This window comes from Zingiber officinale, chromosome 6A (genome assembly GCF_018446385.1).
Source record: "Zingiber officinale cultivar Zhangliang chromosome 6A, Zo_v1.1, whole genome shotgun sequence".
Taxonomy (NCBI): Eukaryota; Viridiplantae; Streptophyta; class Magnoliopsida; order Zingiberales; family Zingiberaceae; genus Zingiber; species Zingiber officinale.
The window spans coordinates 63,015,794-63,033,251 of NC_055997.1; the positions used below are offsets into that span (position 1 = coordinate 63,015,794).

Consider the following 17,458-nt stretch of genomic DNA (forward strand, 5'->3'; position numbering starts at 1 on the left):
TTTAGGTCTGGATAATAATACAGTGGCAGAGCACTTTTTAATTTTTGAGGCATCTTAAGAATTGAGTTAGTAAATTTTCTTTAATGACCCGCAAAGATCGCTTTACCGAACATGGACATCTAAGAATCGAGTTAGAAATTTGTTTAAGAATCGAGTTAGTAAATTTTGCTTTAATGACCTGGTAAGAGCGCTCTAACTAATGACTTTCGTGAATCAAACCGAACATGCAATCGAACGAACATTCCAAAATTAATCCACTGGCAAAAAATGAACCGAACGATAATTTAGCAAGGTCACTAATTCTCCCTCCGCGCAGCTCCGATCATTGCAGGGGAATACCATGGCGGCTCTAGATGCGATTCCCCTTCTCACTCCTTACACGATGGGAAAGTTTGAGCTCTCCCACAGGTTGGTAATCATCAACCCTAGTTTTGATTCCCTTTTTGTCCTCTCCGCTCGCTCAAATCATGCGCAATGGCTTCTTTCACATGAGATCACTAGGTTTTTCTTGCCGTCAACCTAAATATCGAATCTTTTGAAGTCCATTCACACCTCCAAACTGCATTTTTTTTTTCTTTTTTTTTGATGCTTTTACTTCGCTAGACAGAATTGTTCTGGCGCCATTGACAAGGCAGAGATCCTACAGAAACCTTCCACAGCCACATGCCATCTTGTACTACTCTCAGAGAACTTCCAGAGGTGGCCTCCTGATCTCTGAAGCGACTGGAGTTTCCGACACTGCTCAAGGGTGAGACTTTGCAAGTTCAATTTAGTCCTCATTCTCAGTTTCAGAAATTTCTATAATTTATGATGCGATTTGTATTTGTTGATTGAAATTGGATTGGGAAAGGTACGCAGACTCTCCTGGCATTTGGACAAGAGAACAAGTGGAAGCATGGAGGCCAATAGTGGATGCAGTCCATGAGAAAGGGGGCATCTTTTTTGTCCAGATTGGGCATGTTGGAAGAGTTTCCAGTCACGGTTTGTTTCATCGGCACTTATTCATTAACTCCTTTGTCTTTGGGTAAACCAATGTAAAGTCAAAGTCTTGATTGAATTTGAAAGTCCTCTAATCTCGCGGTGCTTCTTAAGTTTAGACACCCTCTAAATTTATGAAAGAATATCTATGATGCTAAATGTTTGCCATTTGGCAATGGAAAAACATGATCGCAGAAGTAGCTGTATTGCCAAAACAGAAATAGCTTGTTTACACTGAGTGATTCATCTGTAGATCTAATCAGTTGCTTCAGTTTGCATTCTAAGTCTATAGGCATCTCTCCTAAACATTGTGCTGATTACTGGTTAGGATGGTAAGGAATAAATATCATGCCAGTTTTATTCAATAGCAATACATCCTAGTTTGATTCATGTGCCTGTGTTTTCCTCTGCAGATTTTCAACCCAATGGACAAGCACCTATTTCATGTACTGACAAACCATTAAGTCCTCAAATAGGGGTAAACGGCATTGATGTTGTGAACTTCTCTGCTCCACGGAGGTTGCAGATAGAAGAAATTCCTTTGCTTGTCAATGATTTTAGAGTTGCTGCTAGAAATGCTATTGAGGCCGGTAAGACTATTTAGTTTATTCCGTGTTCATTTTGTCATGGTAGATAATCAACTAAGGATATGGAAAAGCTTCTGCTATTGCAGATTTATTTATATCGCTAATGCTAAAAAAACACAATGCCTATGTAGTCACCAGCTGTATTGGGGTTTTTTGGGGAAAGGAAACTTCTTAAGCTTGGTTAGTTTGGCTAAGGAGATACAATATTATATATGGTTCATTTTGTTTGTGATTAAATTGAACGTGGTGCAGATATGGTAGATTGGTTAAGTGCATCTTACTTAACATATAGGCATATGATTATTCCAACTGATACCTCAATTGAGCTTAACTAGCTTGGACAACTGTCTATCTCACAAGCGTAAACCTGCATTCCTGACATGCCAAAGAATGTATATGTAAGAACTGGTAACAGCAGTTTTTTTCAGAAACATCTCTTTCGAACAGATTTGCAAGTCCACAATCTAGCCAAGCTGGAGGCTTCACTTGCACTATGCTCAACAAGAGCCAAACATGAATTCACATAGGCACTGGCATAAAGGAGCTCAAGCTGGATAGAGCTGCACATGGTTTGTCTACTTACAGAGTGCAATCTTATCTGGTTATCAGATGCCCTATCTACTGTATCTGATACACACTGCTCCACAGTTTGTTTGTTGAGGCATCAGTTGGTCCTCTTGGTGGATTTTGGATTTTCTTTTTCTGATTCCTGATTATAACATGCTTTAATGTTAGATTCCACACACAACTTGGATCGATTAGAGTTGAAAGTGCATTGTGTTGATGGAGACTAAAAGTGATTTTAGGAGCATGGAATATTGTTAGTGAAAAATTTTGCATAAAGTTCAATTGATGGATAAGCTCTAAGTTCAATTTGCATATTGTTAGTTGAGACTAACATGAATTGATGATCTGATGGCCTCAATGATATTAATATAATTCCCATGAATTTCTTCATTTGGCTAAAAATGACATATGTTGTAAATGAGACAGAGATACAGAGTTTCAAATCATAATTGTGCTCCTTCTCCATTAGTTATCTCAAGGCTTGATTACTTTTCATAATGTTTGATCTGTGTTGTAGAATATTTTCTTGATTAATGATGTTATTAAGGGCTCCATATGCACTTTATTTTTATTTTTACCCATGATCTCTTTTCCTTATACTGGCATCAAATGCTGGAAGCATTCTTTAGGCTAGGATTATTTATTTATTTGTATTTTTGAAGATAATCTCTATGGTTATGGTAGCATTTGAAAACTGAACTTTTTGGTAATTTTAAGGTTGTTAATTGGGAGACATGCTCTTCTTTTGATGTACAGGCTTTGATGGAGTTGAGATTCATGGGGCTAATGGGTACTTGATCGATCAATTCATGAAGGACCAAGTGAATGATCGTATCGACCACTATGGTGGAAGCCTAGATAACCGTTGCCGCTTTGCCTTAGAAGTAATTGATGCTGTGGTGGATGAAATTGGACCTGATAGAGTGGGAATAAAGCTCTCTCCTTTCACCAACTATTACGAATGCGAGGATTCCAACCCTGAAGCTCTTGGACTACACATGGTCAATGCATTGAACAAACATGCAATTGCATATTGTCACATGGTGGATCCTTGGCAGGCAAGAGCAGGAGAAGTTCCGTGCAGTCTTCTTCCAATTAGGAAAGCATTCAGAAAAGCTTTTATTGTCGGCAGGAGATACACTAGAGAAAGTGGCAATAAGGCCATTTCTAGTGGTTATACAGATCTGGTGGCTTACGGGCGACTATTTTTGGCTAACCCTGATCTTCCACGACGATTCGAGATGAATGCTCCACTCAACCAGTATAATCGCGGAACTTTCTGCATTTCCGATCCTATTGTTGGATACACAGACTATCCATTTCTTGAATCTGATTCATGACTTCCAAACTATAAAAATGTTGTAGGTGTGGGATGCACATGTGAATTCCACTGCTACTGTCTACAGATTTTGTATGAACTCCAGGAAAGTCAAAAATAAGTCATGGAAAATGAAGCCAAATCCCAGGCATGAATCATCCTTTGTGTGGGCTGCGATTATATTCATTGGTTCAATTCTTGATAAAATATTTCTTTATATATATATATATATTTCTCCCATTGCAATTAAAGAAAAAACTAATTCTAGGAATCCAGGATCTTAACATTTAGAATATTTACAATAACTGCCTGAGGATGCATTTTGACTCATTAATTTTGTGTTAATGGCACTTCAAACGGCTGTTGACAGAAAAAGCACATGATCAATGCCCAATGGAATAATTAAATTGGGAAATCCCTCTTTTAACTTCCCTTCCTTCTCTATCTAATTTATTGTTATTGTTAATTTTGTGAGAAATTTTCATTTCACTCTTGAGTTTCTTTTTTCTTTTTCAAAATGTTTTTGAAGTGCTAAAATTGTTAAAATACTTTCAATATTGTTAAATTGTTATCTTTTTGTTGTATTGTTATTTATGTGGTTAATTCACCCAATAGAGTATGACGTGGATTATTTATGTTGTAAATTTTTTAACATTAATCTTAAGATTTATAAGATCATTTAAAAAAAATACATTTCTTTTTTATAATTATTATGGATATGTTATATCCGTGCCAGACTATTTTTTTAATCAAATAACAATGTTAATAATAATAGGAAAAAAAGCAATTGGGAAACATCAGGGTATTTTGATGATATTAGAAAATACTGGCGCCTTTGGAAAAAAGAAGTACTTTTCTTAATTTTCTCGATTACATAGAATAATGGGCCTAATTCACATCATCATATGGCCCGAGACACAACGTACCAGCTCGTGGACCGACTCACCCGGCCTCGTCACCACGTGGCGCCGATCCGGGCCGTCCGCGTTCAGTTCTGGTGGCATAAAGCGATCGTTTCAAAACGAGGCGAGCGCTTCTCCCCAAAAGAGAGGGAGCGCGACCGCTACGTGGGGTTCCCTCTTTTCTACTTCTTTCTCCCTCTCCCTCCTCCTCGTCCTCCGCCGCCGCCTCGATTCCTCGGCGAGGATCGGATTCGAGCTCCATTTTTACTGTCTATTGTCTCTCCTGCGTCGATCTCTTCGCCGCTCCTAGAGCTGCTGCTGCCCCTCTCCCTCCCGTGGCTGCGGCCGCGGTAGCTCCGGCGAAATCTAGGTTAAAATCTCCCCCAATCGTTAGGGAACTACTAATTGGGTTTTCTCTCAATGTCGCTTCTACGGATCGGGTTTGGTGTTGGCTTATGTTGGTTTCTTTTGGAAAACTTCACCTTGCGTCTCTTATAACTCGCTTAGAAGGACTAATACATTCGCTGTTAGGGTTTTTGTTATGCTCGGTTGGCTCCTTTTTTTAATATTGCTTTTTAAGACTTGTTGTCAGTTAAGAAAGTTGATTATCCTTCTTAATCTGATTCCTTTCGGACATGCCATGGCATTTTATTGTTCAACATGATTATGTATTTCCCTTATGTTTCTGTTCATGTTTCTTTGCCACTTGCATAAAACTATGTTTTAACACTATGTATTATCCATAATTGTGACTGTGTAAGCATTAGTTTTTATTCTCACATTGCCAAACTTTAAGAGAGAGAAAAAAAAACAGACGATGCCTGAAGGTTTCATTTTGTGGACAATGGTCAGAATGCTGCATTTTATGACTGTTTCTTCTGTGATCTTTTTTCTCGTGATTCCTTTGATGTACTCATGCTCAAAGCTTTTGTTCAGACCCATTGATACTTGCCAAATAAGACTTTCCTATTTTGTCATAATTAATTTTAAGTTTGTTAACTTTCCATGAAAAATGTGAATCAATTAGTTGTTTACATTGCTTATACATTTAGTTTTTACTTATTCTATGTATTGACTAGGCGCTTGCATTTCCCATCATCTTTCTTTCATTATGTTTTTGTTTTTGTTTTCTAGTTTTGTGTATCTATGTAACCTTCAAAGTAAATTTTGGCTGTACCATTGCAGGAACTGAAGGTTATTCTGTAAAAAAGATAGGAAGTTAGCACTTAGATTAAGTAATTTTATACAGCTAAAAGAGAGTATTTAAGAGCAATCATGCCTCTTTATAAAAGAAAGCCTTTTACTTTGATGGATCCTCCAAAGGATTTGGATGCAGACGAGAGTATCTTTCAAATTCGGTTCACGAAGGAACTGTTCAGGGACTATGAGTATCCTTTACTAAATGTCTCGTAGTGCAATCTAAATTTAATATTTAAAAGGAACCCGTTTTGTTGTATTTTGCTGTTGTGACTTTTTGCAATAAGCTTCATGTTTAGGTGTTTGCTGATTTGTTTGATGCCCAATAAAATGTTTATTTTGTTACCCTTTAACTTAATTCAGAGAGTACTTGAAGAGATTAAACCTTTATCGTCAAAGAGTGTGGACATGTAGAGTTTCAGGGAAATCTAATTTGACTTACGAAGAAGCTTTGGTCTCAGAGCATCATGCTACTGAAAAGGTTCAGGAATTCCCTAAGGATTTTATAGCTCCAGTGCTTCAGATGATCCAATTCAGTAAGTACAAATGATTGATGCTTAATATCTCTCCATCAGTTACTTTGCTTACTCTTCTTTAATATACATTCATTTTTTTATGTTGATATGATGTTGTGGTATCATGCATGTATCAGCCTGATTTCTCCATCATATGTGTTAGTTTGTTTCTTAAATCCATGGATCATTCATTTTATTTTCTATAACTCTTGTTTTACGTGTTGCTATAGTATGCCTAATATCAGTTTCAGTTGATCCATACAAATCAAATTTTGTTCAGAAATAAAGTTGTTAACTGAAATTTCCACTAACCGAGTGGTGTTTGGGTTCAAATAGAATGAAATTGAGTAATATCAGAGAGAGAAAGGATACAACAATAAAAAGATGGAAATTATTTTACAAGGATATGCTTGTAATTCTTCTTAGAAATAGTTTGTTGCAAAGCAGGGTAAGACTATGTGCAATAGATTCTTTCTTGGGACTCGTGCACCAGACCACCTTTTTATGCTTGTAATTCTTGCATGCATTTAAAAATGAAGTTTGATTATTGTGATCTAAGATGAACTAGGACAAGATCAGTGTTATTAAAGTGTGTGCTTTGGTGCTTAGGCAATAGGCCCATATTCGAAGCATCTTTTGTAATTTGAAAGGAACTTTAGTATCTGAGACCAGGTGACATTTCCTATGCATTAGAAAAGCACTAATATTAAGGTGCACACCTTGTTGAAAGATTGAAAGCATAGAAAAGCACACCTAGTATACAATGTCAAATATCTTCTTATCTTAATTAATTATGTCTGGATGTCGAATTAATATATGAATAAAAAAAATATACGATGTCAAATATGATGTTTTGTAGTTTAATGGGTGTACAAGATTCATGTAGTGAAGCTCAAGTAGTTGGGATAAAAATCACTTGATGATGACAACAATGATGATATTTATGGTCTGACCTACATAATGGTAACCCATGACTTGTAGATATTACTCTGTGATCATCACAAGATAAACTTTCTTTTAGCATCACCATTTTTTTCTTTGCTCTGTGAATAATTCGTCGAAATACCAATATTTCCAAGCTATTTAGAAGCATTCATTGCTGCTTATCTGTTTCCTTGAATCTTAAGAACATTTATTTAAGATTAAATTTCAGGAATTTTAATTATGGATATATCTGCAGGCATTGCTAACTTAACAGATCTTGTGAACGAGTTGTATGATAAATTACAAGATAGCCTTTTTGAAGGACTAGAATTGCAAGGAAAGAAAGATGATTCAGTTTGTTCATGCAAAATTTTGAAGGCTTTATATGATGGCGACACCTTTCAGTACAAAGTAGATTGGATTGATAAAGAAAAAAAAGTATTTGATTCTACTATAGTAAAAGCTGAAGATCTGATACACAAGAGGAGACCATTTAGTAGACGAGTACTTAGAGAGTTTATTAAAGAATCAACTTATCAGAATTTCCCATGGGTAGTTCATGAAAAGCTTGCTAAGAAGTATGGAATCTTCACTGAACCGCCAGAAGAATTAAGAGATAAGCTTACACTTCAAAATGGAAGTGTTTGGAGCTTCAAAAAATTCAACAAAGCTGATATTGCAGTAATAATAAATCCTACTTTTATTTTTAATTTATCACATAGTTTTCCATTCTGAAACGTTACATCATCTTGATTTTCAGAATGGAGGAGAAATTGGGAATGGAATTCTAGCAGCTCTTGAGAAAGAAATGAAAAAAGGTATGACAAATGTATAATGTGTTTTTTTAACTGGACAATTTTCCTGGATTAGGTTGCTATCCTCTTGAGAAGTTTAAAGTAACAAGCAGTATCTATTTTTTATCACTCTTAATGGTATTCAAATTCAGATCGGATCAGATATCCTATTGATGACCTTTTGGTGCGCCCTGCTCATGATGATCCTACTTTTACTGAACGACCTCCTTTGTCTTTGGAATTTAATGTGCCAATGGAATGCGTGGGCGACCTTCTTATGGTGTGGGACTTCTGTTGTACCTTTGGCAAGTTGCTGCATTTGTATCCATTCACTTTAGATGATTTGGAGAATGCAATTTGTCACAAGGACACTAATCTAATTCTAATTATGGAACTCCATTCGTCAATTCTCCACTTGATTATCATGGATGAGGGCAAATATTTTTTAGCAATCCAGAACAAAAAGAGGAAAACAAAGGTAAAATGCAACAAAATTTTCTTTCCATGTTTCTTGAAATCTTTTTCTTTCATGGACAAGCTGCTTCAGATATTCCGGTTTTAATTTCTATTTATTACAGATAAAACAAAGCAATTGGGTTGAGTTCTTGTCTGAGTTCTTGGAGATGGAAGATCGAGAATGCAATTCAACCTGTGTAGGAACTATTAAACGTGGTCATTATGGTCTTCTTGAAGTTCATAGCAAACTACAGATATTAAGGGAATTGGTTGCAGAGGCCCTTGAGACAAATGCTATTCGAGATAAGTTAGATGAACGCTTTGAACAACAGCAAGCACTTGAAGCTGTAAAAAGAGAAGAAGCTAGAAAGAAAAAAGAAGAATTACTAAAAATGGTAAATTCTGACTTGGAAGCAAAAGAGGGAAACATAATGGAGAATGGGAGTAGTAATGGTCACATTCCTTCTTTGAATGAAATCAATGTAAATCATTCAGAAGAGGTTTATCTACCAGATAAAAATCAAATTGCAGAAAATGGGTATATTTCTATTATATTTCTATCATATGGGTGCTGATTGTGCAGTCTATAATTTCTTATTTTTTCTGCAATAGAGAAAAGAAGCGTCATTCTTCCATTCTAGAATCAGCCGCGAAAAGGCAGAGAGTGGACGATGAACTGCATACTAAGAGTGCAAGGGGTCAGCGGCGAACTAAGGACAAAGATAAAGAGACTCACGAAAAGAAGCCTGTAACCATGGTTTGTCTATATCTCTGTCTTTCCAAGTATATTTATCAGCACCAGTGTTTAGTCACATACTTTACATGTGTATCTTCTCTTTGTCCAATTAATAAATCACTATAAAATTTGATGTTACAGGGAGAACACCTTGAAAGAGAAATTGAGAAATTATCTGGTCGGACCAATTCTTTAGGGAAAGATAGAAACTACAACAGGTATTGGTTCTTTCGGCGCGAAGGAAGAATCTTTGTTGAGAATTCAGATTCTACACAGTGGGGCTACTACAGCACTAAGGACGAGGTTATTATTTTGTAAACTTTCTATTCATTAAGTTTGGGTATCCTGTCATGCTACTGACCCTCCTTGCTAACTATTCTATGTGTATGCAAGCTTGATGCACTTTTGGGCTCACTTAATCCAAAAGGTGAGAGGGAGAGAGGCCTTAAAAGACAACTTGAGAAACACTATAATAAAATAAGGTATGCTTGCTTTACTGATTATACCTTATCTGTAGTTTTTTTACTTTATATTTACTAGATAGTAGTTGAGTTGCACAAGGATCTTGATATGATGGGTTTGACACGAGATTTTATTGCAGGATGTTATTTAGTCTGGCATGCCTGACTAGAAACAACCTATTGTAGATATTGCTACGTCATCCAATCAAGAATAGCTAGAAATTTAATAATTGGGTTATGAATGGTTATTATAATCATCTTGTTCATTTAGTAATCTAGATGAAAATGAAATAATTCGTTAGAACTATTTCAGAATAATCAGAGATACGCTAGGGTTTGTTGTGAATGAATGAATTGGAAGGGGAAGGGGAAGGGAGCAAGGACTTGCTTTTCCTCCCTGGGCAGATCAAATAAACTCTAATTGAAGGTGGGTGAAGCAAAACTGTAAAACCTTATCCTCCATTTCCAGTTCCTTCCATTCCTCTCTATATTATATCCTCCTTCAAAGCAAAGGAATTAGATCAACTCTGTTTTTCTCCTCGCCCCTTCCTTTTCTATCTCCCTCGGTCATAGATCCAAAACGACCCTAGAATCAATCCTGTTTATTGCATACTATTCAAGCCAATATACTATGAATCTCTGTGTATATATAAAGCAAGAACATATTGCACCTAACTATCCAAGAACAATATGTGTGTATAGCACAGCTCTGAACCATGAAAAATGAATCTGACTTGGAGCATTGACTTAAGAGAAGGATAGATCAGCATCAGAAATTTTCTAAAAGTAGGTGCATAACTTTACAAGACATGGTCTTTTCTGTATGCTCATAATTTATTCTTCTGTTATAGAATGGATAATTCTGATTTGACCTATACTTCAATTTGGAATAAGTTTAGCCATGTTAAGCCAAATTAGATCACTTGTCATTTTTGTTGGATGCCTACTTACTTTATTCCCTATTAGCATCTTAACTATTCTTGTAGAACTCATTGCATTAAACCTAACTACCTAAGATAAACCTGACCCCCTGTCTAGATAAGAAGGATGTTTGACGCAATGAATAAAAATATGGGAGAGGAGAAAAAGAAGAAATTTAATTTCATCCAATTATTTCTTTTTATTTCCCTCAAATGAGTAGAGGGAAAAGAAATTTAATACCCAAAATAACATTATTTTGTTCTTTTTGGTTATGTGCAAATAAGAAAAATGGATGAAAGCGGTGGAAGTCTTCTCTTTTTCTATACTTAAAATTGCTTAGTTTCTCTCCCACAACCTATCCATTAAATAGTCACAGAATAATGTGGTTGGCCACATTTGTTGTAAATCAAAAGTTCTGGTTTAGTTTTGATGTTTCTGAAAGTAAGGGCTGGATCTGTTAGTGTTGGCTTGAAACATGCCAATGTCTAGGGTATTCGGTTTCCTATGGAGAAGGGAAATAACTAGGGAAAATATAGAAGAAATGGATACCAGAAGATTTTTGTAATTTATGCTTCTTTGGAGGGAGGAAGGAGCTCAAGAAAGTGTAGTTTTCCTCCATATCTGCGAGGTCGGCAATAGAGGGCCGTTAAGGTAGCGGATTTATTTTATTATTTTTTTTTCAAGAAAGTTTAGTTTCTTAAAATTGATTGTTTAAATCATTAAAAAAACAATTAAATAGATTTATAAAAAAAATCTCAGTCAATTGTCTGAGCAGTAATACCAATGCTTTTGTCCGATTGGGCTGCCCAACCGTAGTTGAAGAAGTTAGTGAAACTTTTCCCTAACTTCTTCTTTCCATCATTCTTTGACCAAGGAAATGATGGGCTATAGCTAGGTAGTTTTCCTTGTTATATACTTCCACTGTTGGAAAAAATATAAGGATTTATCAATTACTCAATTTCTAAGACATTTCAATTTTTTTGTAGTTATAATGCAAATTATAACTTACATATTTTCCTCTAATACCTATTTGTAACACTACATTCTCTTGTCTACCTTGAGGTGTTGTCTACTTTGGTTGATATCTGTCTAATGGTGGAATTAGTTCTGAAGTGACGAGCTTCTTGGGAGGTTACCCAATCCCATCATGGTTTTGTCAGACCTGGTTATTACAAGCCATTAGGTTCAGTTAGCTCCTCGAACCACACCTAAACAAGGCCATCGTTGAAACTAAATTGTTACAACTCTTACGCATCATGAACAGGATGTTGCCCGCTTTGGCTATCCCATGCCTTTGTTGTCATGGTTTTGATTTTTCATACTATTCAATGGAGTCATCCAGAAAATTGGTTAAATGTGTATGAAGGTAAGGTGTAAACAAAATTCACTGTCTCTCTATGTACACACTACACACACACTTTCAAGTGCCCTATATGGAATTAGTCCTGTTAGATGTAAGTTTCTGATTGAGTGAGTTTCTATCTTATTTACCTGACTTGTGTAAAGGTGTTTTATGAGAGTTAGCATTGAAGTGTTTCTAGTTTCAAATAGACCTAAAACAGTTATCTTTTTTTTTTCTTTTAATTTTTTCTTATTATTCAAACCTCAAACTAAGGAGGCCTCAAATAAATAAATTTTTTATTCAAAGTTTTTCTTAATGAACTAAATTTAGGTACTTTAAGTAGATCAAATAAATATAAAAATTTAAATTTTTATCGTATAATTCAAACATCAGAAATAGAGCAAATTTTAAATGGGATGTAAAATGAAAAAAATAGTTGGAGATGATATTCCAATAAAAATATGGAAGTACCTTGGGAAATAAAGTATTGAATAATTTTCAAAGTTATTCAACTTGATATCGAAAAATAAAAAAAAAGTCTGATCAATTGGGGATAAATATTCTAGTTCCCTTAGTAAGAATGAAGGATATGTACAAAATTGTGCATCCTATAGGGTTAATAAGTCATACTATGAAATTTTGAGAAAGAGTAATCGAAAAAAGACTAAGGAAGGAGACTTTGATGATCGAAAATCAATTTGGATTTATGTTTAGAAGGTCGATAATATAAGCTATACATCTTTGCAAATTACTAATTGAAAAGTATTGGGAACAAAAACAAGACTTACATATGGTCTTCGTGGATTTAGAAAAAAATAAAGTACTAAGGGAAATTATATGGAGAGCTCTATAAAAGAGAGGTGTTAGGAATTAGGATATTTTATATTGAACTAATTAAAGCTTTGTTTGAAGATGTAATGACGAGAGTGAAGACTTTAGGTTGATTAACTGAAATGTTTCTCATAAAGATAAGGTTATATCAATAATAAGTTCTAAGTTCCTATCTTTTTACACTAATCATGCATTCAAGATACAATACCACGGTGCATGTTTATTATTTTGGTAGATGAGACAAAGTGAAGAAATAAATGTTAAACTTGCATGTTGGTGGTAAACGCTAGAATTGAAATGTTTTAGGCTTAGTAGAGTAAAGACAACATATATGGAATTTAAGTTTAGCAATATTAGACGTAATGAAACAATTATTTAGATAGGAGATGACGAGTTGTTAGAGAGTTTTGACTATTTAGGATAATTTTTTTTAAGGAATAGAGGGATTGAAAGAGATATCTTACATAGAATACAAGCGAGATGGATGAATTGAGAGCATCAGGTGTTCTTTGTGATCGTAAAGTACTTCTAAGACTTAAAGGAAAATTTTACAAAACGGTAATTAGATCTGCTATGTGGATGTGTGGACATGGAAAAGGAAAAACTCCGGGAGATATGTATTTAGACACCAATAAATGCTCTAGTTAGACAATGTAAACAAACTTAGTTAGCAATAGTAAAATAAGATAAAATTTATTTAAATATAAATGATGATATAGTAGGGGATAAAGTCTAATATATAGAATAATTTATATAGTCGACTCTCATCTAGTGGGATAAAACTTGATTGTTGGTTTGTTCAAGCCTCGAACAAGTCTTTGTAGCTGTTATTTTTTATATTGATTTGGTTTAGATTACCGTTTAAGCCTTATCCAGTAAGCAGGAAATGCTGTCAGTGTCAATTAATCCAAGAATTGGGATAATTGCCAGTTGAAATTGTAGGAGTCATTTAGCTGTACATTTTTTGACCGACTAACTTTTGATTTGCAACCTCAATGTTCTTTAATTAAATCAAGGTTAGTGGTTTACTAAATTCTGCATCAATCGTTACTTGGAATGCCAACTTAAACTTTTTACCCCTATGTTTGGATTGCAGTTCTGCATTACAGAAGAGGTCAAAAGATATCACTCACAGACTCCAACTCGAGGAAAATATTCTTCGACGATCTGTACGAGTGAGAGCCCAACCTAGGGATAGTTCCACGACTGGATTTCTCAGATATATCAACAAGTGGAAGGGGTTATGATCCACCAAACCCATCTCGTCAGTGCAGTGCCATTTAACAACCAAAAGGCAATCTGATATGCCAAATATTTTTGGGTTGGCTTCGTATCAAAGAATATTGATCCTGTTTCATCTCAATTTTTGGTATATTATGAAATCTTGTTTAATCGTGGACGTGTAACTAGCTCACAACTATCCACGGGCAGCAGGTGATTGACACTGAAGATGTGATCCCTATCTCTTCATCTTATCTTTGATCCCCCAACTGACTCATGGCGCTGCCTCTAATGTCTAACATTTGTAACTCCATTGGTTTTAGATCAAACCGTGAGGGTTGTAAAATATTACAGCTTGCATTGCCAATTCTTGTAAGCCATTTTCGGGCACTCATACTTGATGCAACATTGTGGATTTGCTCTTATGCAAGTGAGCCGTGTGAAGGCCTGGTTTCTGTTAAACCAGACCCTGACAGATGCGTGGTTGGGCGGGGAACAGTCCTCATGGTGGTCTAAAAAGGCCTGCTCCAGCGTATCAATCAGAAGACTTATCCGTTAAATCAGACCTAAGAAAGTGGTACCTAACCAAAAGATTTTTATTTCCAAAGCAAACAAAATAAATAAACAATACTAATATACTTTGTCTTACATATCATTTTAAGTAGAAAAAACGAAGCCACGCAGCCAAAGGACGTCCGCTCAAACTTCACCACAGCATCTACAAAGATCTCCCCGATGCAACCACACCCACCGATACAGACTTAACACGCAATAAAATGAGAAATTTCTTTATTTCCCCTCTTACTTTCACCAAAAAGTCCCCATAGTTTTAAAAATCACGTCCTTTAAATTTATGGAGTCTTTCCCTTTACCTTCTAATAAATTTTGATGTTCAATCGAGTTCGGTTTGCCAAAAGATAGTAGTAGTTAACAATTAAGAGGTGCGCGTGGTAAATTTGAGATTATTTTAAGGCTTTTGTGAAAGAAACAAGAAAATGAAAATCAAATTCCCAATTTAATCTGCTTTCCAGTGGTTTTCTCGAGTCCCGCAAATTGAGTCTCCTCTCCATGGCGTGCACCACCCAGTCCATGATCTCAGCTAACAGCTGCGTGTTCCCATCTCAGAGGTTCTTAGGGAGGAATCCACAGAGGGCAAAGTGCGGAAGCACCAGGATCTTATTCTCTGCCACGGCTTCTTCCTCCGGCCCCGACGAATCTGATTGCAACGACGAAGAGTGTGCTCCTGATAAGGAGGTATGCATCTCCACCTCCATCCCTTCCGCTTGATTCTTGTTCTCGCTATTTGTTTCCTCAATCTGTTTCCTTTTGTTAACCCTAATGCTACGTTGCCAAATTTAATTAGCCTTTGCGATGCAAACATCAATTCACATGATTTGGATACGTTTGGTTTGGTTTGGTTTTCGAGAGTCCCTTTTCTTTCTTCCATTAAGATAGGGTTGTCTAATTCATTTATGGGCAGTTTGTTTTCCCTTGTGTTGATAATCTGTCAAAATGTTGCCTTTTTACCTGATGTGGTGTGAATGGTCCATGTCCATGTCAATCTCCCTCCTTTTGGTTGTTGTTCTTGTCATCCGCGTTCTCACTTTTGCCATAACTCAATTACTTTTGTAAAACGTAATGTTATCATGCCAATTTAATCATTCTTTGCGATTTATAAATCAATTCACATGCTTCAATAATGTTGCCTTTTCCTTCTTCTTTGAGATTCCCCTTTCATGATTCCACTAAGATAGAGCTCAATTTTTTTTTCTTGGCAATCGGTTTTCTATTGGGTAGTTAATCTATTTCATCCCTTCTTTGATTCTTGTTCTTGCTATCCATGTTAACTTTTGCCCTGACTTGGATGATCATGGATTCCCTTGAGCCTGTGGCAATATTCTGGATACTTTTAGGGTTTTACTATGAGTAAGATTTTTTAGATGTCTATGCATCTAGATAACAATATTAGTCATTATTCATAGGATAAAAGCATACGTGTTTAAAATGGAGAGAATTCCTCAGTTCTTGTTTGATCATCTTTTAGTGTGGAAAGACGTTTATGTTTTAAATTGATCCAATATTACTAAGGATGTCAGCTGAAATGTGTGCTGAATGATGAGTATCCATATAGTCAACTCCAAGAAGTTGACACTGATCATTGCTTAATTTGTCAAACGTGGATCATGTTATGGCTTTCACCAATGAGCAAAATCATATGATAATAATGAAGTATAGATAAAAAACCAATTTGATAGTTGTAATGAATTATCTTAGAATAGGTTTTCAACAGCTTACAGAATTTTGAATAACCCTTCTGTTTTCCAGCTTGAAAGCAACTGATTCCTCCGCCAAACATTACCTAGCATTTCAGAAAGAACACTTTGTTCTTTCAATTTCTTTCTGCAAAGGCAAGACAATATTCCAAGCACAAGCTTACTTCACTCACTTTTGCAGGTCGGAAAGGTCAGCGTCGATTGGTTAGCTGCTGAGAGAACAAAGGTGGTCGGAACATTCCCACCTCGAAACAGGGGCTGGACTGGTTATGTAGAGAAAGATACTGCTGGACAAACAAACATTTACTCTGTGGAGGTTTTGCTATTTCTGCCTCATAATTTTCTGTAGTTCCTTTGCTTTTACATATTCTGCTGGTCACTTGTGTTTATAGAAACTAAATGTTCCCATAAGTTTGTACTTAAGAAGAGAATTATAAACATGAAGTTGTCTTTCCTCTTACCAAATCTTTGTCATCCAGCCAGCAGTTTATGTCGCAGATAGTGCGATAAGCTCTGGGACTGCCGGAACTTCACCTGATGGAGCTGGGAATACTCTAGCCGTAACTGGTGTTTTAGCACTTGTTTCGATCGCTGCAGCCTCTACCATACTTATTCAAGTTGGTAAAAATCAGCCACCAGTGCCGACTGTTGATTATTCTGGACCACCTCTCGGTTACTACATCAACAAGTTCAAATCAGTGCCGATAGTTGAAGCTTCAGTACGACCAGCACCTCAAACCTCTTCCACCGTCGAAGCTTCAGTTCCTCTTGAATTTTCAAGTTTTTCATCTGTAGAAGCTTCAATCACACCCCAGTCACAAATAGCTAATGCACAAGAAGCTAGGAAACAAGAGGTTGTTCCTGAAGTTCAAGTTGGATTAAGAGAGGCTGTTGTCGATGCTCGAAGTATGAGTGCAAGCATTGTTTCTTAAATGATGTTTGACTTGATTTGCGAGTAGTTCCTGTAGGAATTACAATTGTTTTTGCTGTGATTTATAGCCTAATTCTGTTGATCAATATGAGATGATGCTTATCTTTCAAACCATAAGTAACAATTTGCAATTATTTGTCATGTTGACAAATATGCTAACCTTTATTAACGTAGACGGGTTCAATAATAATACACACACATATATATTTAATAATTTCTCTCTTTATAAGAGGACTAGACTATCAATTTATTAATGCGGTATGATACTAGTTGCTTATATAATATGCTTATGTGTGTGCGTTTTCCTTTTCCAACGAGATTACATTTATTTATTTGTTTTATTGGATATATAGATGTACTTATATAGATCTGTGTGTAGATATTTTTTTCAATGTAATATGTTTCTCGTTTTATATATTTTCTCCAAAATGCAATGTGATATATTTTGTTGTTGGTGATGTTTATATTTACTTTTTGATGCGTTTTGTTTGTTGATGACGGTTG

General features: G+C 35.7%; 3 protein-coding genes across 4 annotated transcripts; all 3 read left to right on the plus strand.

The window, feature by feature from the left end:
* The first annotated feature begins 212 nt into the window (after positions 1–212).
* On the plus strand, positions 213–3,592 carry LOC121996440 (putative 12-oxophytodienoate reductase 11). Of its 2 annotated transcripts, none has more exons than XM_042550422.1 (5): positions 213–408; positions 608–748; positions 851–981; positions 1,392–1,568; positions 2,889–3,592. In XM_042550422.1, exons 1-5 carry the CDS (start codon positions 341–343, stop codon positions 3,470–3,472), a joined length of 1,101 nt encoding a protein of 366 aa, XP_042406356.1. In that variant the 5' UTR covers positions 213–340; the 3' UTR covers positions 3,473–3,592. The 2 variants fall into 2 exon arrangements, with proteins under 2 accessions (XP_042406356.1, XP_042406357.1); XM_042550423.1 differs by having other exon boundaries at positions 218–408; positions 604–748.
* An 896-nt stretch (positions 3,593–4,488) lies between these two features.
* On the plus strand, positions 4,489–14,175 carry LOC121996441 (DDT domain-containing protein DDB_G0282237-like). The gene is made up of 11 exons (XM_042550424.1): positions 4,489–4,722; positions 5,538–5,740; positions 5,913–6,085; positions 7,245–7,669; positions 7,749–7,806; positions 7,935–8,260; positions 8,361–8,776; positions 8,851–8,995; positions 9,116–9,277; positions 9,368–9,456; positions 13,626–14,175. The coding sequence occupies exons 2-11, from the start codon at positions 5,628–5,630 to the stop codon at positions 13,774–13,776; spliced, it is 2,058 nt and encodes a 685-aa protein (XP_042406358.1). The 5' UTR covers positions 4,489–4,722; positions 5,538–5,627; the 3' UTR covers positions 13,777–14,175.
* A 596-nt stretch (positions 14,176–14,771) lies between these two features.
* Positions 14,772–17,123, plus strand: LOC121996442 (protein MAINTENANCE OF PSII UNDER HIGH LIGHT 1-like). Its single transcript, XM_042550425.1, has 3 exons — positions 14,772–15,004; positions 16,205–16,339; positions 16,503–17,123. The coding sequence occupies exons 1-3, from the start codon at positions 14,819–14,821 to the stop codon at positions 16,953–16,955; spliced, it is 774 nt and encodes a 257-aa protein (XP_042406359.1). The 5' UTR covers positions 14,772–14,818; the 3' UTR covers positions 16,956–17,123.
* Positions 17,124–17,458: the final 335 nt, after the last annotated feature.

Excerpts from the sequence above, each read along its gene's own strand:
- LOC121996440 (XM_042550422.1), top strand. The coding sequence starts at position 341 with ATGGCGGCTCTAGATGCGATTCCCCTTCTCACTCCTTACACGATGGGA. Across the intron at positions 409-607 it reads AAGTTTGAGCTCTCCCACAG|AATTGTTCTGGCGCCATTGA; the intron begins GTTGGTAATCAT and ends TTCGCTAGACAG. Across the intron at positions 1,569-2,888 it reads TAGAAATGCTATTGAGGCCG|GCTTTGATGGAGTTGAGATT; the intron begins GTAAGACTATTT and ends TTTGATGTACAG.
- LOC121996441 (XM_042550424.1), top strand. The coding sequence starts at position 5,628 with ATGCCTCTTTATAAAAGAAAGCCTTTTACTTTGATGGATCCTCCAAAG. Across the intron at positions 6,086-7,244 it reads GCTTCAGATGATCCAATTCA|GCATTGCTAACTTAACAGAT; the intron begins GTAAGTACAAAT and ends ATATATCTGCAG. Across the intron at positions 9,278-9,367 it reads ACTACAGCACTAAGGACGAG|CTTGATGCACTTTTGGGCTC; the intron begins GTTATTATTTTG and ends TGTGTATGCAAG.
- LOC121996442 (XM_042550425.1), top strand. The coding sequence starts at position 14,819 with ATGGCGTGCACCACCCAGTCCATGATCTCAGCTAACAGCTGCGTGTTC. Across the intron at positions 15,005-16,204 it reads AGTGTGCTCCTGATAAGGAG|GTCGGAAAGGTCAGCGTCGA; the intron begins GTATGCATCTCC and ends TCACTTTTGCAG. Across the intron at positions 16,340-16,502 it reads CAAACATTTACTCTGTGGAG|CCAGCAGTTTATGTCGCAGA; the intron begins GTTTTGCTATTT and ends TTTGTCATCCAG.